Consider the following 15,819-nt stretch of genomic DNA (forward strand, 5'->3'; position numbering starts at 1 on the left):
CCTGTATATAAAAAGGAAACTGACACGTTTCTTGGAGTCTCTTGATTTATAAGTTGAGAGAATGAGTGTAAAAGGCCGTTACGCTAGAATGTTTTTTGATTTTCCTTTTACTTGTTTTTGTTATTGTGTGATTTGATTTCATCTTTGCACAAATCTAATGTTCTGTAGGGTTTTTATAGCCAAAAAAAAAACTTTGTTCGGTTTAAGAAATTGTGTGTGTGTGTTCTGACTCAACAGAGTAAGACAATTGTTGCGATGTTCCACAACCTTTTTCCGTAAATCGACTCTCGAGTTCTTCTGATTAATTTACAATGACCCAAACTGTAACCCCTCAACAGTGCTACCAGCATCCGAAATGAATCAGAGTTTTTGTCTGTCTGTCTTTTGTTGAAAGAGAATAAAATTGATACCAATAAACGGAAATTGGTGGAAAACACACCTCACCTGTCCTCTCTGACGCACATCAGAAGTAGAAGATAACCTCAATAGGAAAGCTTTATTGCTCACAGGTCGCAATTTATCTGTGGACATTATTACATAAAGAAGTCTTCATAATCTTTTATCAAAATGAAATAACTTACTTTGCACCTGAAACAACTTTCCCTTTCATCTGACATCACAAATGCTTAGTTTTAAACTCTTCTTCTCCAACCATCTGACGTCATTCTGGTATTGTAACAGTCACTTTTCACAATTCAATCGATGGGTAGATGGATAAAATCAAGTTCAATCTTACATTACTTAAATATTCTGTTGTTTTATTTGGAAATTCGTTAAATTATGGATATAAAATGGTTTGTGAAAAGCATTTCACCTTGACTGTCTTAAGATGTTTCTCCTAAAATTGCTTGGGAGACATTCAGTAAAAGTAGGCACAGATGAGACAATAGTTGACTGAGTAAGGGGGCGTTTACACAAAATGCATTTTTGTGTTTTAAAATGAGAGACACAGGGCAGTGGAATAAATAAAAAAGCAAGTTCTAGAGACACGTGTTTTAAAGTTGAACTTCTTTTAAATTGAACGATGCATGCTGTGAATGCTGTGAATGCTGTGTCAATTCCGGGATTGGATGACCCTTTTCCGGGATGACCCTTTTCGCAATTCCGGGATTCTCAGAAGTGGAAGACATCATAGTTGGGTAAACTTCTGTAGTGGCGAACTGGAACTACAAAAAAATTGCGTTTCCATTTGCCCTAATAGAAGAAGAAAAAAACACTATAGAATTTATATTACTTTCCAAAAGAGGAAAAGAAGAGAGAGATTGATTACATTGGTCTGAAGAGAGGAAGATCAAACTTGCCGTCACTCCCTCAGTCGATGTATACAAACACAGCAGTGTTAATGAGAATATATCAACAAGAAGCGACATGTGCAACATGGGGTTCAATGTACACTATATTGCCAAAAGTATTGAGACACCCCTCAAAATCATTGCATTCAGGTCTTCCAATTCCTTTCCATTGCCACAGTTGTATAAAATCAAGGACCTAGACATGCAGACACTTCTACAAACATTTGTGAAAGAATGGGTCGCTCTCAGGAGCTCAGTGAATTATTGTAGGTTGCCACCTGTGCAATAAGTCCATTCGTGAAATTTCCTCACTACTAAATGTTCCACGGTCAACTGTTAGTGGTATTATAACAAAGTGGAAGCAGTTGGGAACAACATCAACTATGAAGTGGTAGGCACCGTAAAATCACAGAGCGGGGTCAGCGCACGAGTCAATAGCTACAGACTTCCAGACTTTGTGTGGCCTTCAGATTAGCTCAAGAACAGTGCGTAGAGAGCCTCGTGGAATGGGTTTCCATCACCAAGTGCAATGCAAAGCGTCGGATGCAGTGGTGTAAAGCACGCCGCCACTGGACTTTAGAGCAGTGGAGACGTGTTCTCTGGATTGACAAATCACACTTCTCTGTCTAGCAATCTGATGGACGAGTCTGTGTTTGGCGTTTGCCAGGAGAACGGCACTTGCCTGACTGCATTGTGCCAAGTGTAAAATTTGGTGGATGGGGGGATTATGGTGTGGGGTTGTTTTTCAGGGGTTGGGCTTGGCCAAAATTTCATGCTCCCAACTTTGTGGGATCAGTTTGGGGATGGCCCCTTCCTGTTTCAACATGACTGCGCACCAGTGCACAAAGCAAGGTCCATAGAGACATGGATGAGCGAGTTTGGTGTGAAGGAACTTGACTGGCCAGCACAGAGTAATGGCAATATAGTGTACATCCAAAAGCTAATCTATTTCCAATGATAAAAAGCTTTATATACCTTTATTTATATAGCGCTTTATACAATACAGATTGTTTCAAAGCAGCATCACAGCGATAAACTGGAAACTAACAATCAATATGCAAACATTAACAAAAATTAGACAAATTCTGCTGTAAAGAACCTCAAGGCAATCGTGTCATTGTATAGTTTTATACATATAGTTTTGTTCTCATAGTGTCAATCAAATCAATAATATTTCTGATTATTTGGTGTTACCTACAAAAACTTGATTTTATCCATGGAGAATTGATTGGATCATGAATATTGAGTGACCAAACAAAAAGACTGGAGGCAGGTGGTTAGAAATAGTAAGAACAGTTCATGATGTCGCCGTTTAAGAGTTGAACAAATGCATGTTCTTCCGAAGACATTTTCTTCTTTCTTTGGAATAACGTGGACTTGTGAATCATGCACAATAAGACCAAGAGCATTTAGTCCATTTTGATTTCATGTTGATTTTAGGTGTGAAACGCAGCTTTGCACACGGAGAGGAAATTGACAAAAGCCTGCGTTTGCCCGTGCGATCACTCGCGTCATGTTTTGTGAGCGCTAGAGGAGCATTAACACAGTTTACACCAGTCAAACAGGCAACGAGTGCTGCATATTAGTGGATGGAGAGAATAGAGGAGCAGTTTTGAGAGCATGGGCAAGCGATGAAATGCACGGTTGTCACGACTCAAACACAGACCACGCACATGCCCGCCGCGGTGGAGGATGACAGGAACATGTCAGAGAGATGTGTGGGCGAACGGCAGATCCACACACCAAACAAGCTGGCTTTCTCCATGGATACTGAACGTTTATGTAAAGAGTTGTGCGCACAGGATTGTGTTAAGTTTGTTAGTGCAGAAGTCTAACTTGTCTTGTGAGTAGACGCCCACCATGCTGATGTCTACAGCTCCATGAAGACGGCAGCCTGAAACCTTGGAGACGACGTTCAAATTGGGAGTAGCTGTTATTATTGCTCATATGTGGGTTTACTGATTTGAATAACCCATTAAACCGGATCTGCACCCAAAAATAAACATTCTGTCATCATTTACTCATCCTTATGTTGTTCCAAACCTGTATGACTTCCTTTTTTCAGTAGAACTCGAAAGAAGATATTTTGAGGAAAGAACGTCATTGGGATCCAATGTTGTTTGAACCCATGTGTTCTTCAAAATGGCGTCTTTTTCTTTTGCAAAGAAAGAAAAGCATAGCCTGCAGGTCTGGAACGACATGTTGAGCAGTAAATGATGACAGAATTTTTATTTTTGGGTGAACTAGTATTACGTAGCCTACTTCCAATCATGTGACTCTTCTGTATTATTTATATTCTGTTATTTTATTTATTAATATTTGTAATTAGTTTTAATTCTGAGTTGCAGTCATTTTATGAGGTTTTTATAATTTTTCTTTATAGCTTAAATTTATTTTTCAGTATCTAATAGATACATTTTATTTCATTTAAGCTGTATTTCAATTAAAAATATATATTTTAATAGTTTTAATTAATAAAAACACTGGATATGTTGGCATTTTTGTTGGCAGACAATAAACTACTTTGACAATAAGACAAAATCATTTTTTTGTCTAATAAAATGCTTTGAGAAAAGTTAAAGTTAAAAAATTATATGATCAGTAGGTCATGGCAACATGATCTCCGTTACTTTAACTCATCAAAATAATTGATTTCAACTAAGGTTTTAAATAGTGTGATGAAATGTCCAGTACAGATTTGATACTTCAAAATGTAAGGCAGCAACTGAAAATAAGCTTTTAAGTTGAACATTTTGGCAGCGTGTCCAACAATGTTCCAACAACTCACTAACCCTCCTACACTTGTCGTTATGTTAGTTGTATACAACTTTTATAGAAAAGTTAGTTTGCCAGCATTACAGAGTATCTATCACTAGTACAACTTCACACAAAACACTTCTCATGATGAGGTTCACTAACAAGAACAATCATCGCTCAAAGTTTCAGGAAACCATCAGTCAGATCTTGCGATGGCTGGCACTTCAGCGACAGGTCTCACAGGTAATAAAGCAGCTGAGCACTTCATGATTGAAAGCAAATTCACATCATTTCAAACTAAGAAAGCTAAAATAGATCTCGTCTCTAGTTTTACTCCGTTGTAAGCAGGGTCATGCTGGGTCAAATGAAATCCAACCATTCTTTATTACATGAAACCTAAATTTTATGTCCATTTTGCCATCAATAAAATTAGTAATGTTGCTAAGATTGTATTATTTATTATGCCTTTTTTAATATTGATGGCTGTTGTTTTAGTATCATGGATATATATATTATAGTTTTTGGTCATTATTTATTTTATGTTTTGTTTTGTTTTCACTTTCAATTTAGTTAAAGGTACATGCCACCGTTTTTAAAATCGTAGCACCGTCTCCATGCTACTTGGGCACAGAGATATCACGCAACATTATGCTAAGCTAAGCTAGCGGCGGCGCTGCCAGACTAATGGCGCTTTTCCACTCGCCTCGACTCGCCTTTGTTTAGTTTTCCACTGTTTAAAAGTTGTACCGGTACCTGCTTCCAGGTACTTTTTTCGTATCACCTTCGGCGAGGTTCTGAGCGAGCTGAGGCGATACTAAAATGTGACGTGAAACACGGCAGACTGTTGATTGGTCAGAGAGAAGCGTCACTATTCACTGCGTCATCATTGCACGCGCCAGACAGAGTATCCTGAATAACCCATACTGTCTATGGAATAACCCCGACATTTTTAAATAGTTTGGCCAGAGATTGCGTGATATACCCATTACTAATATTATGTAAAACAGCATACACTCGATTTCCTCCATTGTCCTGTGTGTGTGGGTATCGGGGGTGTGTCATGTCGCTATGACGACCAGGTACTATTGTGGAGGTACTATCTGCAATGGAAAAGCAGGCCGAGACGAGGCGAGTCGAGTTGAGCTGGTACTGGTAATGGAAAAGCGCCATAAGATAATGCATGCACTGAGACAAAAATGCATTTGCCCACCTATCTAAATGTAGAGGAGATGGTGAATAACCCCCATTTCAAAAAACGGTGGCATGTTCCTTTAAAGTCTTTTTATTTTTTATGTCTATATTTTTTTTTAATTAATTTTAATTCTTAAACTAAATGAAAAATGTTACCTTGGCACTTAGCTTAAATAAAATAAGTTAATGTTAATTTTATTTTTATGGTTTTAGTTTTAGTTAATGATATTGAGTCCAGTATCGGTAACATGTATGTTCTGTTTTGGTTTAGGTTTATTAAGTGTTGGTTCTGTTCTGTTCTGTTCTGTTCTGTTCTGGCATGTTCCATAGTAAGTTTCCTTGTTTGTTAATTAGTTCTACGCACCTGTTTCTATTCAGTTGATTACTGTCCCTTGTATTTAAGCCCTCAGTTTCCTTTGATTCATTCTCCGGCATTGTTTATGTGTAAGTGTGTTTATTTCGGAGCTTCTTCCCTGTGACTCTCCTATGTGGAATTTACTATTAAAGACTTCTTTTGTTATCCTTTGTGATCATGTAATTTGTTCCTAAAATTATGAGGATGCAGCAGTCAGAACATAACCTTTAAATAACACCCTTTTTGTTTTGTACAGTTAGTCAGGTGGGCTGCAGGTATATGTCTTCAGTGGTTATAATGGGAATGTTTGCAGTGTTGGACGTGTGCAGCAGCTTTCTCCTCATCTCCATAGAGACAGATGGCAGAGGTCAGTGAGATCACGCAGCAGGCTCTTTCAATGCTATATAAAGGCAGAGCTCACCTGCGAGCCAGGTATCACACAGTCTTTCTGTCTGAGGTGTGTGTGTGTGTGTGTGTGTGTGTGTACCGGGTGTCTATCAGTCTCTCACAAGAGCAAATCTGAGTGTCCTTTAAAAGACAAAGAAGTCTCAGATCATGTTCTTCACACTGAAAACATGTTAAAGACAAACCAGTAGCCTGGATATTACACTGTATACACAGTATTGCTCAACTTGGCAGGTCAGAACCAGATGCTCAAAGATATGTTGGTTATTAGCATTTGTCGAATCAAACTTTACAGTATTTTGCTGTCAATTCATCAGTCTCTTGTCTGTTGTGCACTATTCTCAAAAAGGTTTTTAAACTGAGCAAAATGAAGCTATAATGCAGCAGTCAAGATGCACTGAATCTCATTTATGTTTGACTGGTAAATCACACGTCTTCTGTTCTTTCTTCGTTTACAATGGTCAGTTTTCATATTCAGTCTTTGTCATGTTAATAATGTTGCATTTTGTTAGACATAGTTTTAATAAATGTAAATTGAAAAGACCAAGGCCTAAAGGCCTAATCCTGGATTAATATAAGCCCTGTTTGTGAACCCAATTATCCTAGGGACTTTTTTTGTTTACATTTATATGATAAACAATGTGCTGTGTCCAGTTGATGCCCAATGTAAAACCCAACTGAAAACCACTGGTACAGGACAGGACATATTCAAGGTATATTCAAGTACATATTTATCTTGACACATTCAAGATGTCTTTTTTCTTTTTTTATGGAAATAAATATTTAGTTTTTCAGTAAGTGTGAATGAATTTGATTAAAAGTGACATTACAGACAATTACATGTAACAAAAGATTCCTATTTAAAATAAATGCTGTTTTTTTAACTGTTTTCTAAATGTATCTCAGTTTCCATAATTTAAGCAGCACAACTGTTTTCAACATAGATAATCATCATATTAGAATGATTTCTGAAGGATCATGTGACACTGAAGACTGGAGTAATGATGCTGAAAATTCAGCTTTTCATTTTAAAATATATTAACATAGAAAACAGTTATTTTAAATTGTAATAATATTTCACTACATTACTGTTTTTGGTCAAATAAATGCAGCCGTAATTGGGGAGCATAAAATATAACATTAAAAAAACTATACATTTTTAAAAGCAGTATATGTCTGCCTTTGAAATTCAAAAACTCTCTCTATCATTTTCTTTTAGCTTAATATTTTGCTTCATGTCCTCATTTTTCTGTGGTTCGATGGATTGGCTACAGTTTTATCATTTCCTTTTGAATATGACAATTTTACCCTCCCTTAATGTTCTTATCCAGGATTCAGGGTGACAGCATACATTATTTCAGAATAACAGTATAAAAAAAAATAGGTGACTGCCTGTTGCTTGCATATTTTCAGTGCTATGGTATTGTGGATGTTTGCCATGGCGTTGCAATGCGGTTGCTGAGGTCTTCAGAGTGGTTGCTATAGACCTTTATCAGGGTAGCGCCATACTTATGAAAGAGGCTTTGAGGGAAAGAAGCCTAGAGTGTTCAATGGATTGTAGTAGCCTAACTGATGAAACATCTCTCAGGGAAAAAAATTCAGTAGACAAACACAACACTCCAAAAATAAGTTTCCCCTCACAACCTTGTTTTCATCCATGTTAAATTCAATATGGCGCCTAACCTAACTAAGGTCTATAGGGGTGTGTGTGTGTCTGACATTATGCTCAGACATTTCTAGTGAACTGCAATGGAAGCCATGTGATCTGAGGTAGAATTAATGCACAAACAGGATGAGATTTGGGGATCTTTTCTTAGCAAGCAATCTTTTTTTTCCCAAAGAAACTGAGATATATTGGTATAGTCACACTGAAACCCAGCACGTGAACGAAAGCGCCGCAGCCCTGTGGCATCTGTGCTTTTTAGCAGTGAGAACGCATGTGTTTAGTCATTTTTTTCAAATGCAGGCTACACAGGTACACAGGACACATATCTGGGACATTGCTCGCTTAAAGGAGAAAACTGTCGTGACTAAAAGCTCACTGCCATCAAATCGCATGCCCTTTGACGTCTGCGTACCTCAGCGTTCAGGACAGTGTCGGATCTGTTTTGGTGAAAAGTGCACTCGCTCCTGCGGCGAACAACCGCTAAGTTGAGTGTGATGTTAAAGGACTCGATTAGCCAAACTACTTGGATGCATTTCAACGGTCGCTGCACACCTCTTTACATTCATCTCATTAGCAAGGAAAAGTCTGCCATCTTCTGGCTGAAATCTTTCAAAATGCAGGTTCCAAAACATATTTGGAAACGTCAAAATATATGAATGGCATTGCATCTCAATGATATTGACCTAACTGACCAGCCACAATTTAAACAAACTAAACAAAATTCCTGTATGAAGTGTCTTTAGCACATTTCAGATCCAATCTCTTCAGCACGACCGTGTGTTTAATCTTTGAATACACACTAATGTGTTGTTAACCAAGCTACTCAAGTAAATAACATGATTCACTCTTTGAGCTTTTCAGTGCCTGTAGCGAAGTACTATATAACCTCTTAATGGATGAACTCATGACACAAATTTGTTCCATGTCACATCAGAAAGATAACCGGGAATAATATATTTCATTGGAAATAATCTTTAGAAATATTCTTCCTGTGGTTGTTATAAACCTATTGAGACAAACACTTCAGTCATCGATAAGAACAAACTTTAATACAACTGGTATTTTCACATCACAGTCACTGTACAGCGTTTATATGTATAATTTATTTATATACAGTATGTGTGTGTGTTAATTTACTGTATATATTTAATATATCTAAATATATATATATATATATGATGTCTGTTGAGTCTCAGGTGAGCTATGTTCTGGTTTTCTATGACAGTCTGTGTCAGAAGGCTGAGTTTTAACTGCTCTTGTCCAGATATTCCAGGTTAGGGGCATCCAGACGCTGCTCCATGTCCTTGTTCTTGGCGAACTCTTTGAGCATGTCCATCACCTCGCTCTGGTACACATCAGGTGTCGGCTGAGCCTCTGGCGGGAGGAAGACGTGTGTGCAAACTCATTTCATTCCTTTATACATGTTCCTGGTCTTACTGTGCACAATACACCACTACTGTTACTCCACAGAAAAATATTCAATGAATAAAATCAAAGACAATTTCATGCCTGAGCGGAGCACTACACCACTGAACATCTATTTTATTTGTGTGTTCATACCTGTGGCCCAGTAGTAGATGTCCCAGTCATTGCTGGGTTCATTGATGAGTCTGTCATACTGCCTTAGCTGTGATTCACTCATTGTATTCAGGTACCGCTTTGCAAAAAGGCTGGGAACAAAACAAAACAAAAGTAGTCAGAGTAGCATTTCCTTGATTTTGAATAATATGGAATAGTGTTATTTTAGTATCACAGAGATACTATTATTATAGTTTGTATTAATATTTTGAATAAATAATTTTCATATGTTTATTTAAGTCATTTTGTTGTGTTTTTGTCATTTATATTACTATAATCTATATAGTTTTTCATAAAAAACAAAAATATTTCAGTTTTAGGTGTTTTAATACATCAAATTATAATTTTCAACTAATTAAACAATTTTTTTTGTCGTAATTACATAAACAATGGCTTTTTTTTTTTACTTCAAAATAGTTCACCCAAAAATTTACAATTGTTTATATATATATATATATATATATATATATATAGTTGTTTATGTCTATGTGGTGTTTTTAATATGCTTTAAGACAAATGTGCATATTCATAAGTCAACACCATTGCTGAGTATTTTCTCCTGCAGTGAAAAAAATAAGCGGTTTGAAATCATTGGTGTTTCTTACATCACAAACTACCTGGCAACCAATCACGTCAACGTGCCGGCGGGCTTTAGCATATCATTAACTATGCTGTGAAGCAGTGGAGTCTCAAGAGAAGCCAGGTTATCTCAGTATATTTTTCTGTTGATATGAAAAATCGTGTACATTTAGCAATATAACGGGTGTATGATGTATATTACGATCTTATGATGAACTATGCCTTTCTCCACTGACATTATGAGTTGTTCAAAGCGATTCTAAGGATGCTGATTGTTAGAAGGTAGCTATATAACGTAGTTCATAATCATATTAATTACCGTTTTGTGTCTGACATTGTAGAGAGCAATACATAAAACGCATTACCATTCTGATACATCGACTTGAAGACGATCCTGTATAATTCACTCTTTCAGTCCTTTTTAATCGGTTAAAACATATATGGCTGAATTAAACCAGTATTTCCAATTGCCATTGTGCAGCGTTTGTGCATCTCTGAGCTGGTGTGAGTGAGTGGAGGCGGGCTCATGAGCATATTCATGGCTCTGCGTATACTAAATGAAGCAAGGGTGCAGAGTTCCATTCAAGCTATTTTAAGGCACGAAGACCTTTTTTTACAGGAAAAAAAAAAGTTTAAATATGTAATTTTGAGTTTTAAGGGATGAAATGATTGACTACATGGGGATTTCAACCTACTAACCTAAGAAGGATGCAGTTCTCCAGCATGCCTCTCTTGCGGCTCTCATACAGGAGTCTTTTCTTCTTGATCTCCAGGGACTCGCCTGCCCTCTCCTCCCATGGCGGCAGCGGGATCTCAATGAGGGTTGGTTCTGGGGCATCACCTCGGTAACCCCGAGAAACCACTGTGCCAACAGCTGGACGCAGTGAAGCTCGGCAAACCGAACTCACAACCTGGGAATAGATCAAAATCAAACAAGGTTAAAAATCTCCTCTGGCCTCGACTCTAATCAACATAAACTATTTTATATGGCTGTGTAGGTTTTATCACACATAATCAAAAGAAATCATCATTCCATGTACGCATTATATTAAATATGCAATTATGAATGCCAATTAATAACATCAAAATAATCATCCTGAAAAAAAGGTTTTGCCATCACTATAGTATAATCATAATCACTATGTCATATATTTTTGTAAAAAAAAAAAAAAAAAAATCTAAAAATACAATATATAGGCTATCTATGACTATATTTGGGACAAAAAAGAGGACATCTTCCATACACCAGGACTTAATACAGTAACATGTATGATCCAGTGTTATAGTGTTACAGTTTGTATTTTTATCATTTTTGTTTTCATTCTATTTTTAGTTAAAGGATTATACACACACGCACACACACTAAAATATGAAAACGAATACTATAAAAATACAAACTATATACACATATACACAATAAAAAAAAAACATAAAAATATCTAGAAAAAAATAATAGATAAAATAAAGATATTTTTTATGGTTTAATGTTCTATTGTTTTAAATCAATACATTGAGCAAAATTAATTACTGTATCTCAAGAGATGAAGAATCTGATGCATTGTTTATGAAACTGTATTATAACAAAAGATTGAAATCAGTCTTGTGTGTGAATTCATGGGTTAGTTTAATAACGATTAAGATTAATATCCTCATCTGTCCTTGCTCAGACATTCAAAACAAAACGACAGGATAAATATCCAACTTTCCAAACCCCTGCTATAATTTTAATTGTATATATTAGCTGTATGATATTAATGTGTGATGGGCTCAGAAAGATGTTCTTGTTATGCCACTTCAGAATCCTGAGGTCAAATTAGATCTTTAAAACCTGTCGCCACGTATTAATGCAAAGCAAATAAACTTACCTTTCTTGCAATAGCAACTGAAAACATGTTATCGAGAAGTATCGTCAGTAATGTGTGACTGATCAAGTGCTTGCTTGGCTGACAATGTTTTATTTTGAAGGAGAGTTTATGCAACTGTTTCACAACAGCAGAGCAGGAAACGTAGTGGAGCGGGCGCCATGTTGGTAAGGTCAATGCCATTTTTTTTATTTGAATATCATTTGAATGTTGCTTTGAATAGTTATTTTATTTCTGTGCCGTGTAGACATGCCAAGTGTGCATTTCAATCATGAGTTTGTCCTTGACCTTTAGACGGACACGTGTAAGTTTAAAAGGTAAATCCTAATAAAAGGCTAGTTTGTTTCCTAGGGACTGTATTTCAGTGAACACGTATGAAAGCGGATGGAAGTTTTCAGCTTTATATAATTATTTTAAAGGGACAGTGTTCCTAATAATGAACGGTAATTCTCCTGTTTGTTCATTTCTTTTACTTTTATTAAACCCAAGATAAGCACAAAATCTGAATCCGAATGTCTAACTAAAAATAAAGTTATTATTAACACAATACTTAAATTCAAGTAAACATTTATGTTCAAATGTTTTCAGCAACAATTTTGACAGCAGTGTTATTTAAGAACTACATGTTTTAGTTATATTATAAATTAGCTTTTATTTTTATATTGTTTTTATACATTTAAAAGAAATTCCACTAGTACTTGGAAAAAGTAATAGTAACTCTCATTACTTGTAATTAACCCAAACACTGGTTCTTCTAACACTTGACCGATGTGTCATTGAGAAGTTGTGAACCATTGTTAGTATAGAGCTGTGAAAAAACGTATCTTCTTGTGTAAAAATTGTAAATAAGGCTGAGTAAAAATAATGACAACTTCTATATTAGAATGAATTTCTTTTTTTTTTTTTACAAACACACATGTACACTAAGTCAAATATCAAGATTCACACTACGTTTGAAAAAGCCTCCCTTTTTGGATTCCCTCGTTATTGTAATAACACGAGTTAAACAGGTTCCGTTTGAAATGCAATGAACTGTACAACAGATATATTTAAATCTTTATTTAACAAAATGCAACAAAAAATGCTAATAAACAAAATGCTAATAAACATTCCACATATTAAGTTGTATTCTTTCTTCAGTTGTATTCTAATGAACCAGCCGTGTTTGTGTTAAAGCCCACGCCTGTATATCTTCTATTCGGATCAAGTCTTTGAAAATACGAGCGGCCGAGCGGGATTTTCATCTTCAAATGCACAGAAAGCTCCTCACTTCTCCAGCGGTGCATAATTCAACAACTTCTCGATAAGATCCACGTGGGCCAGAAGCATCCGGCGACAGCAGTATCTCTTCAAACCCAGAGCATCAAGAGCATCACTGTGAAAATGAGCAAAGAGTGATATTCAGTTCACCGTTAGACATGCAGGGAAATCAAACACGTGACTGATGGACATTTCATGAACTCACCCCTCTGTGTACTCCGCTTGAAGAAGACCTAAATACGCCTCCCATTTGTTCCCAACGATTTTCCCACAAGTGAAGCAGCGAACAGGGATGATCATGGTGAAGGACGAGAGGCCTGAGAAGAAGAAGAGAAAGTAATTGTTTATTAGAAAACACACAGGGTTTCCACTGTTCTTAGATTGTGATTCTCTATGACCAGACAATTTCAGTCGAAATGGAATCCTGTTTACGACACATAAGAAAACCAGCTTGTCGTTATGACAGAAGTCAAAATGCGTCATATTCATGAGACAAAAAGTCGAAATTATGACTTAAACTATAATACATAAGTTGAAATTCTGAAATACTGGAAATCTTACTTGAAAACCCATAATTTTGACTTTTTAATCTAAAAATTGTACATTTTAACCTCACAAATATTAATTGATAACCTCAATCATAATTAACCATTATAATTTAATGTCATAATTATGATATTTTTGTAATATATACTGTACACTCTCTCTCTCTATTGAATTACGCCGAAAAAAAATACAATGCTGTCAAGATAAACATGTATCACAGTAATGCATGCTGAGATATATACGTGATGTATTGCTACTAATATAAGCATTTAATACGCGAAAAAATACAATGCTGCCCAGATAAACATGTATCACAGTAATGCATGCTAAGATATAAACGTTACGTGATGTAAGTTAACTTATTGCTACTAATACAAGCATTTAATAAGCGAAAACAAAACTTGCTGCCAAGACAAACATATATCACAATAATGAATGCTGAGATATAAACGTGATGTATCGCTACTAATAAGCATTTAATAAGCGCAGCAAGCTTACAGACTTACTAGTAGTAACTCGTAGAAAAATATATAATCGAGGTTCAGCGCGAGGTAATTTCCTTAGTTTCAAACCCACGACTAAACTTTAACAATTAGTTTATTTTATTATGATTCAAGATTGAACAAAAATGTAAGAAATATAATATTACCAAAACAATATCACACGCAACACACGTTTCTCTTGTGCCGCTTAAACAAGACGCATTTCAAATGCGTCAATTCCGCATTGCGTTAATGTGTTTGTCAAATACACACGGGCGGAAACGAGATTATGAGAAGCGTTCCGCTTCGGTCAAACTCTTCTTCTTCTTCTTTCGGGGTTTAACTGCAGCTTGCATTCAGAAATGTTGCACTACTATAAAAGTTGGTATGAAAACAATATTGTGGTAGTTAGACAACTTTTACATTCAAACGGTAATTTGTTAACTTATATCTCAGCAAGTAGCTACATTTTGTTAGAGCTTATGAAAGTGATACTTCTGAGGAAATATATGTTAAAGACAGTATGTTTATAGGAAATACTGATATCTTTACTGTTGCATATATATATATATAAAAAAAACAGATTACAGAAAAGTTCTCCTCATAAGACCATGCAGTAGCCTAAAATGCAAATACAGTACATCTTCTTCCTTGTTCATTCACACCACTTTCCAGTATATCCTTTATTCCTGACCCTGTTAATCCAACTTTTTCTGTTTCTTCCATCGTGTTTTTCATCTGTCCATCATACAGCCTGTAAATCTAAGCACATGCACCTGACAATAATCATAAAAACAATTTGGGCTTCCCTGTAATAGTGTACTATTCAAATAACTGTGAGCTATTTTTAAAGGGGTAAAAAATGCCCTTTTCACAAGATGTAAAATAAATATCTGATGTCCCCGGAGTGGGTGTGTGAAGTTTTAGCACAAAATACCCCACATAAATTTTATATAGCATGTTAAAGTTGTCACTTTTTGAGGGTTTGCAAAAACGCGCCGTTTTGTGCTTGGCCCTTTAAATGCAAATGAGCTGCTGCAGAGGGCGGGGTTTCAAGAGCGCGTGTGTGTTAGTAGCTGTGATTACCTCACCCTTTTATGTTTAAACGGAGTCAGACAATGATGGAGAGACTCAAGAAGAAGTGACAACATGTAGAATGCAACAGGACGTCTCTGAATGGTTAGTTGATGAATTTATGTTGCTGATGTGGAGTTAACTATCTCCAATTAGCATATTCTGTCATGATAATCTATAAATCGCTCGTATAGGAACTGTTGTAAGATGCACACAGAGTGACTTTCTATTGCATGTGAAAAGATGGATGCTAAAGTTTGAGCTGACTCACAAATGTACACTTATATACAACAACTTTTCCTCTTCTCAACATGGACTGCGTGTTCCCGGGGCGGGGTTTATGTACATTTTAGTGATGTCACTAACCCGGGAGGAATGCCCTGTAGTCCCTACCAGCCGTTTGTTGTAGTCCTTTTCTTTAAAAGCAAATATGTGTGTTGTAACTTTGAGCGTTGAAACTTTGCAGATGTTGTTTATGCTCAAACAGCAACATTACACACTAACTAAAGTTAGAAAAGTGAAATCATACTCAACCCCTTTAGTTAAAATTTTTTGAATGGTATATACTGTAAATGTCTCTTTTAGTCTCCCTGTCCCACTGCTGTTGCCATTCTCTTATGGTTTCATATTATGCTCTTTCCTTCTGACTTTGACAACTTAACATTTACTGAAATGTTTTTTCGGTCAAACTCCAAAAATCACGAATTAAAGACACCAAATCTTTGAAATAACACAAATGAAAGTATGAGAATTATGTAGTTCCCAAAAATTA

The 15,819-nt window shown here is 36.1% G+C and overlaps 2 protein-coding genes across 3 annotated transcripts; both read right to left on the bottom strand.

The window, feature by feature from the left end:
• Nucleotides 1-8,694: 8,694 nt before the first annotated feature.
• sdhaf2 (succinate dehydrogenase complex assembly factor 2) lies at nucleotides 8,695-11,840 on the bottom strand. The gene is made up of 4 exons (XM_079590561.1): nucleotides 11,689-11,840; nucleotides 10,523-10,734; nucleotides 9,227-9,336; nucleotides 8,695-9,040 (listed from the first exon to the last, which is right to left on the bottom strand). The coding sequence occupies exons 1-4, from the start codon at nucleotides 11,713-11,715 to the stop codon at nucleotides 8,913-8,915; spliced, it is 477 nt and encodes a 158-aa protein (XP_079446687.1). The 5' UTR covers nucleotides 11,716-11,840; the 3' UTR covers nucleotides 8,695-8,912.
• Nucleotides 11,841-12,591: 751 nt separating this feature from the next.
• Nucleotides 12,592-14,250, bottom strand: polr2l (RNA polymerase II, I and III subunit L). 2 transcript variants are annotated; one of them, XM_079595537.1, is made up of 3 exons: nucleotides 14,141-14,250; nucleotides 13,151-13,262; nucleotides 12,592-13,060 (listed from the first exon to the last, which is right to left on the bottom strand). In XM_079595537.1, exons 2-3 carry the CDS (start codon nucleotides 13,243-13,245, stop codon nucleotides 12,952-12,954), a joined length of 204 nt encoding a protein of 67 aa, XP_079451663.1. In that variant the 5' UTR covers nucleotides 13,246-13,262; nucleotides 14,141-14,250; the 3' UTR covers nucleotides 12,592-12,951. The 2 variants fall into 2 exon arrangements, with proteins under 2 accessions (XP_079451663.1, XP_079451664.1); XM_079595538.1 differs by lacking the exon at nucleotides 14,141-14,250 and adding an exon at nucleotides 13,998-14,134.
• Between the last annotated feature and the right edge of the window lie 1,569 nt (nucleotides 14,251-15,819).

This window comes from Phoxinus phoxinus (assembly GCF_949152265.1).
Source record: "Phoxinus phoxinus genome assembly, chromosome: 2".
Taxonomy (NCBI): Eukaryota; Metazoa; Chordata; class Actinopteri; order Cypriniformes; family Leuciscidae; genus Phoxinus; species Phoxinus phoxinus.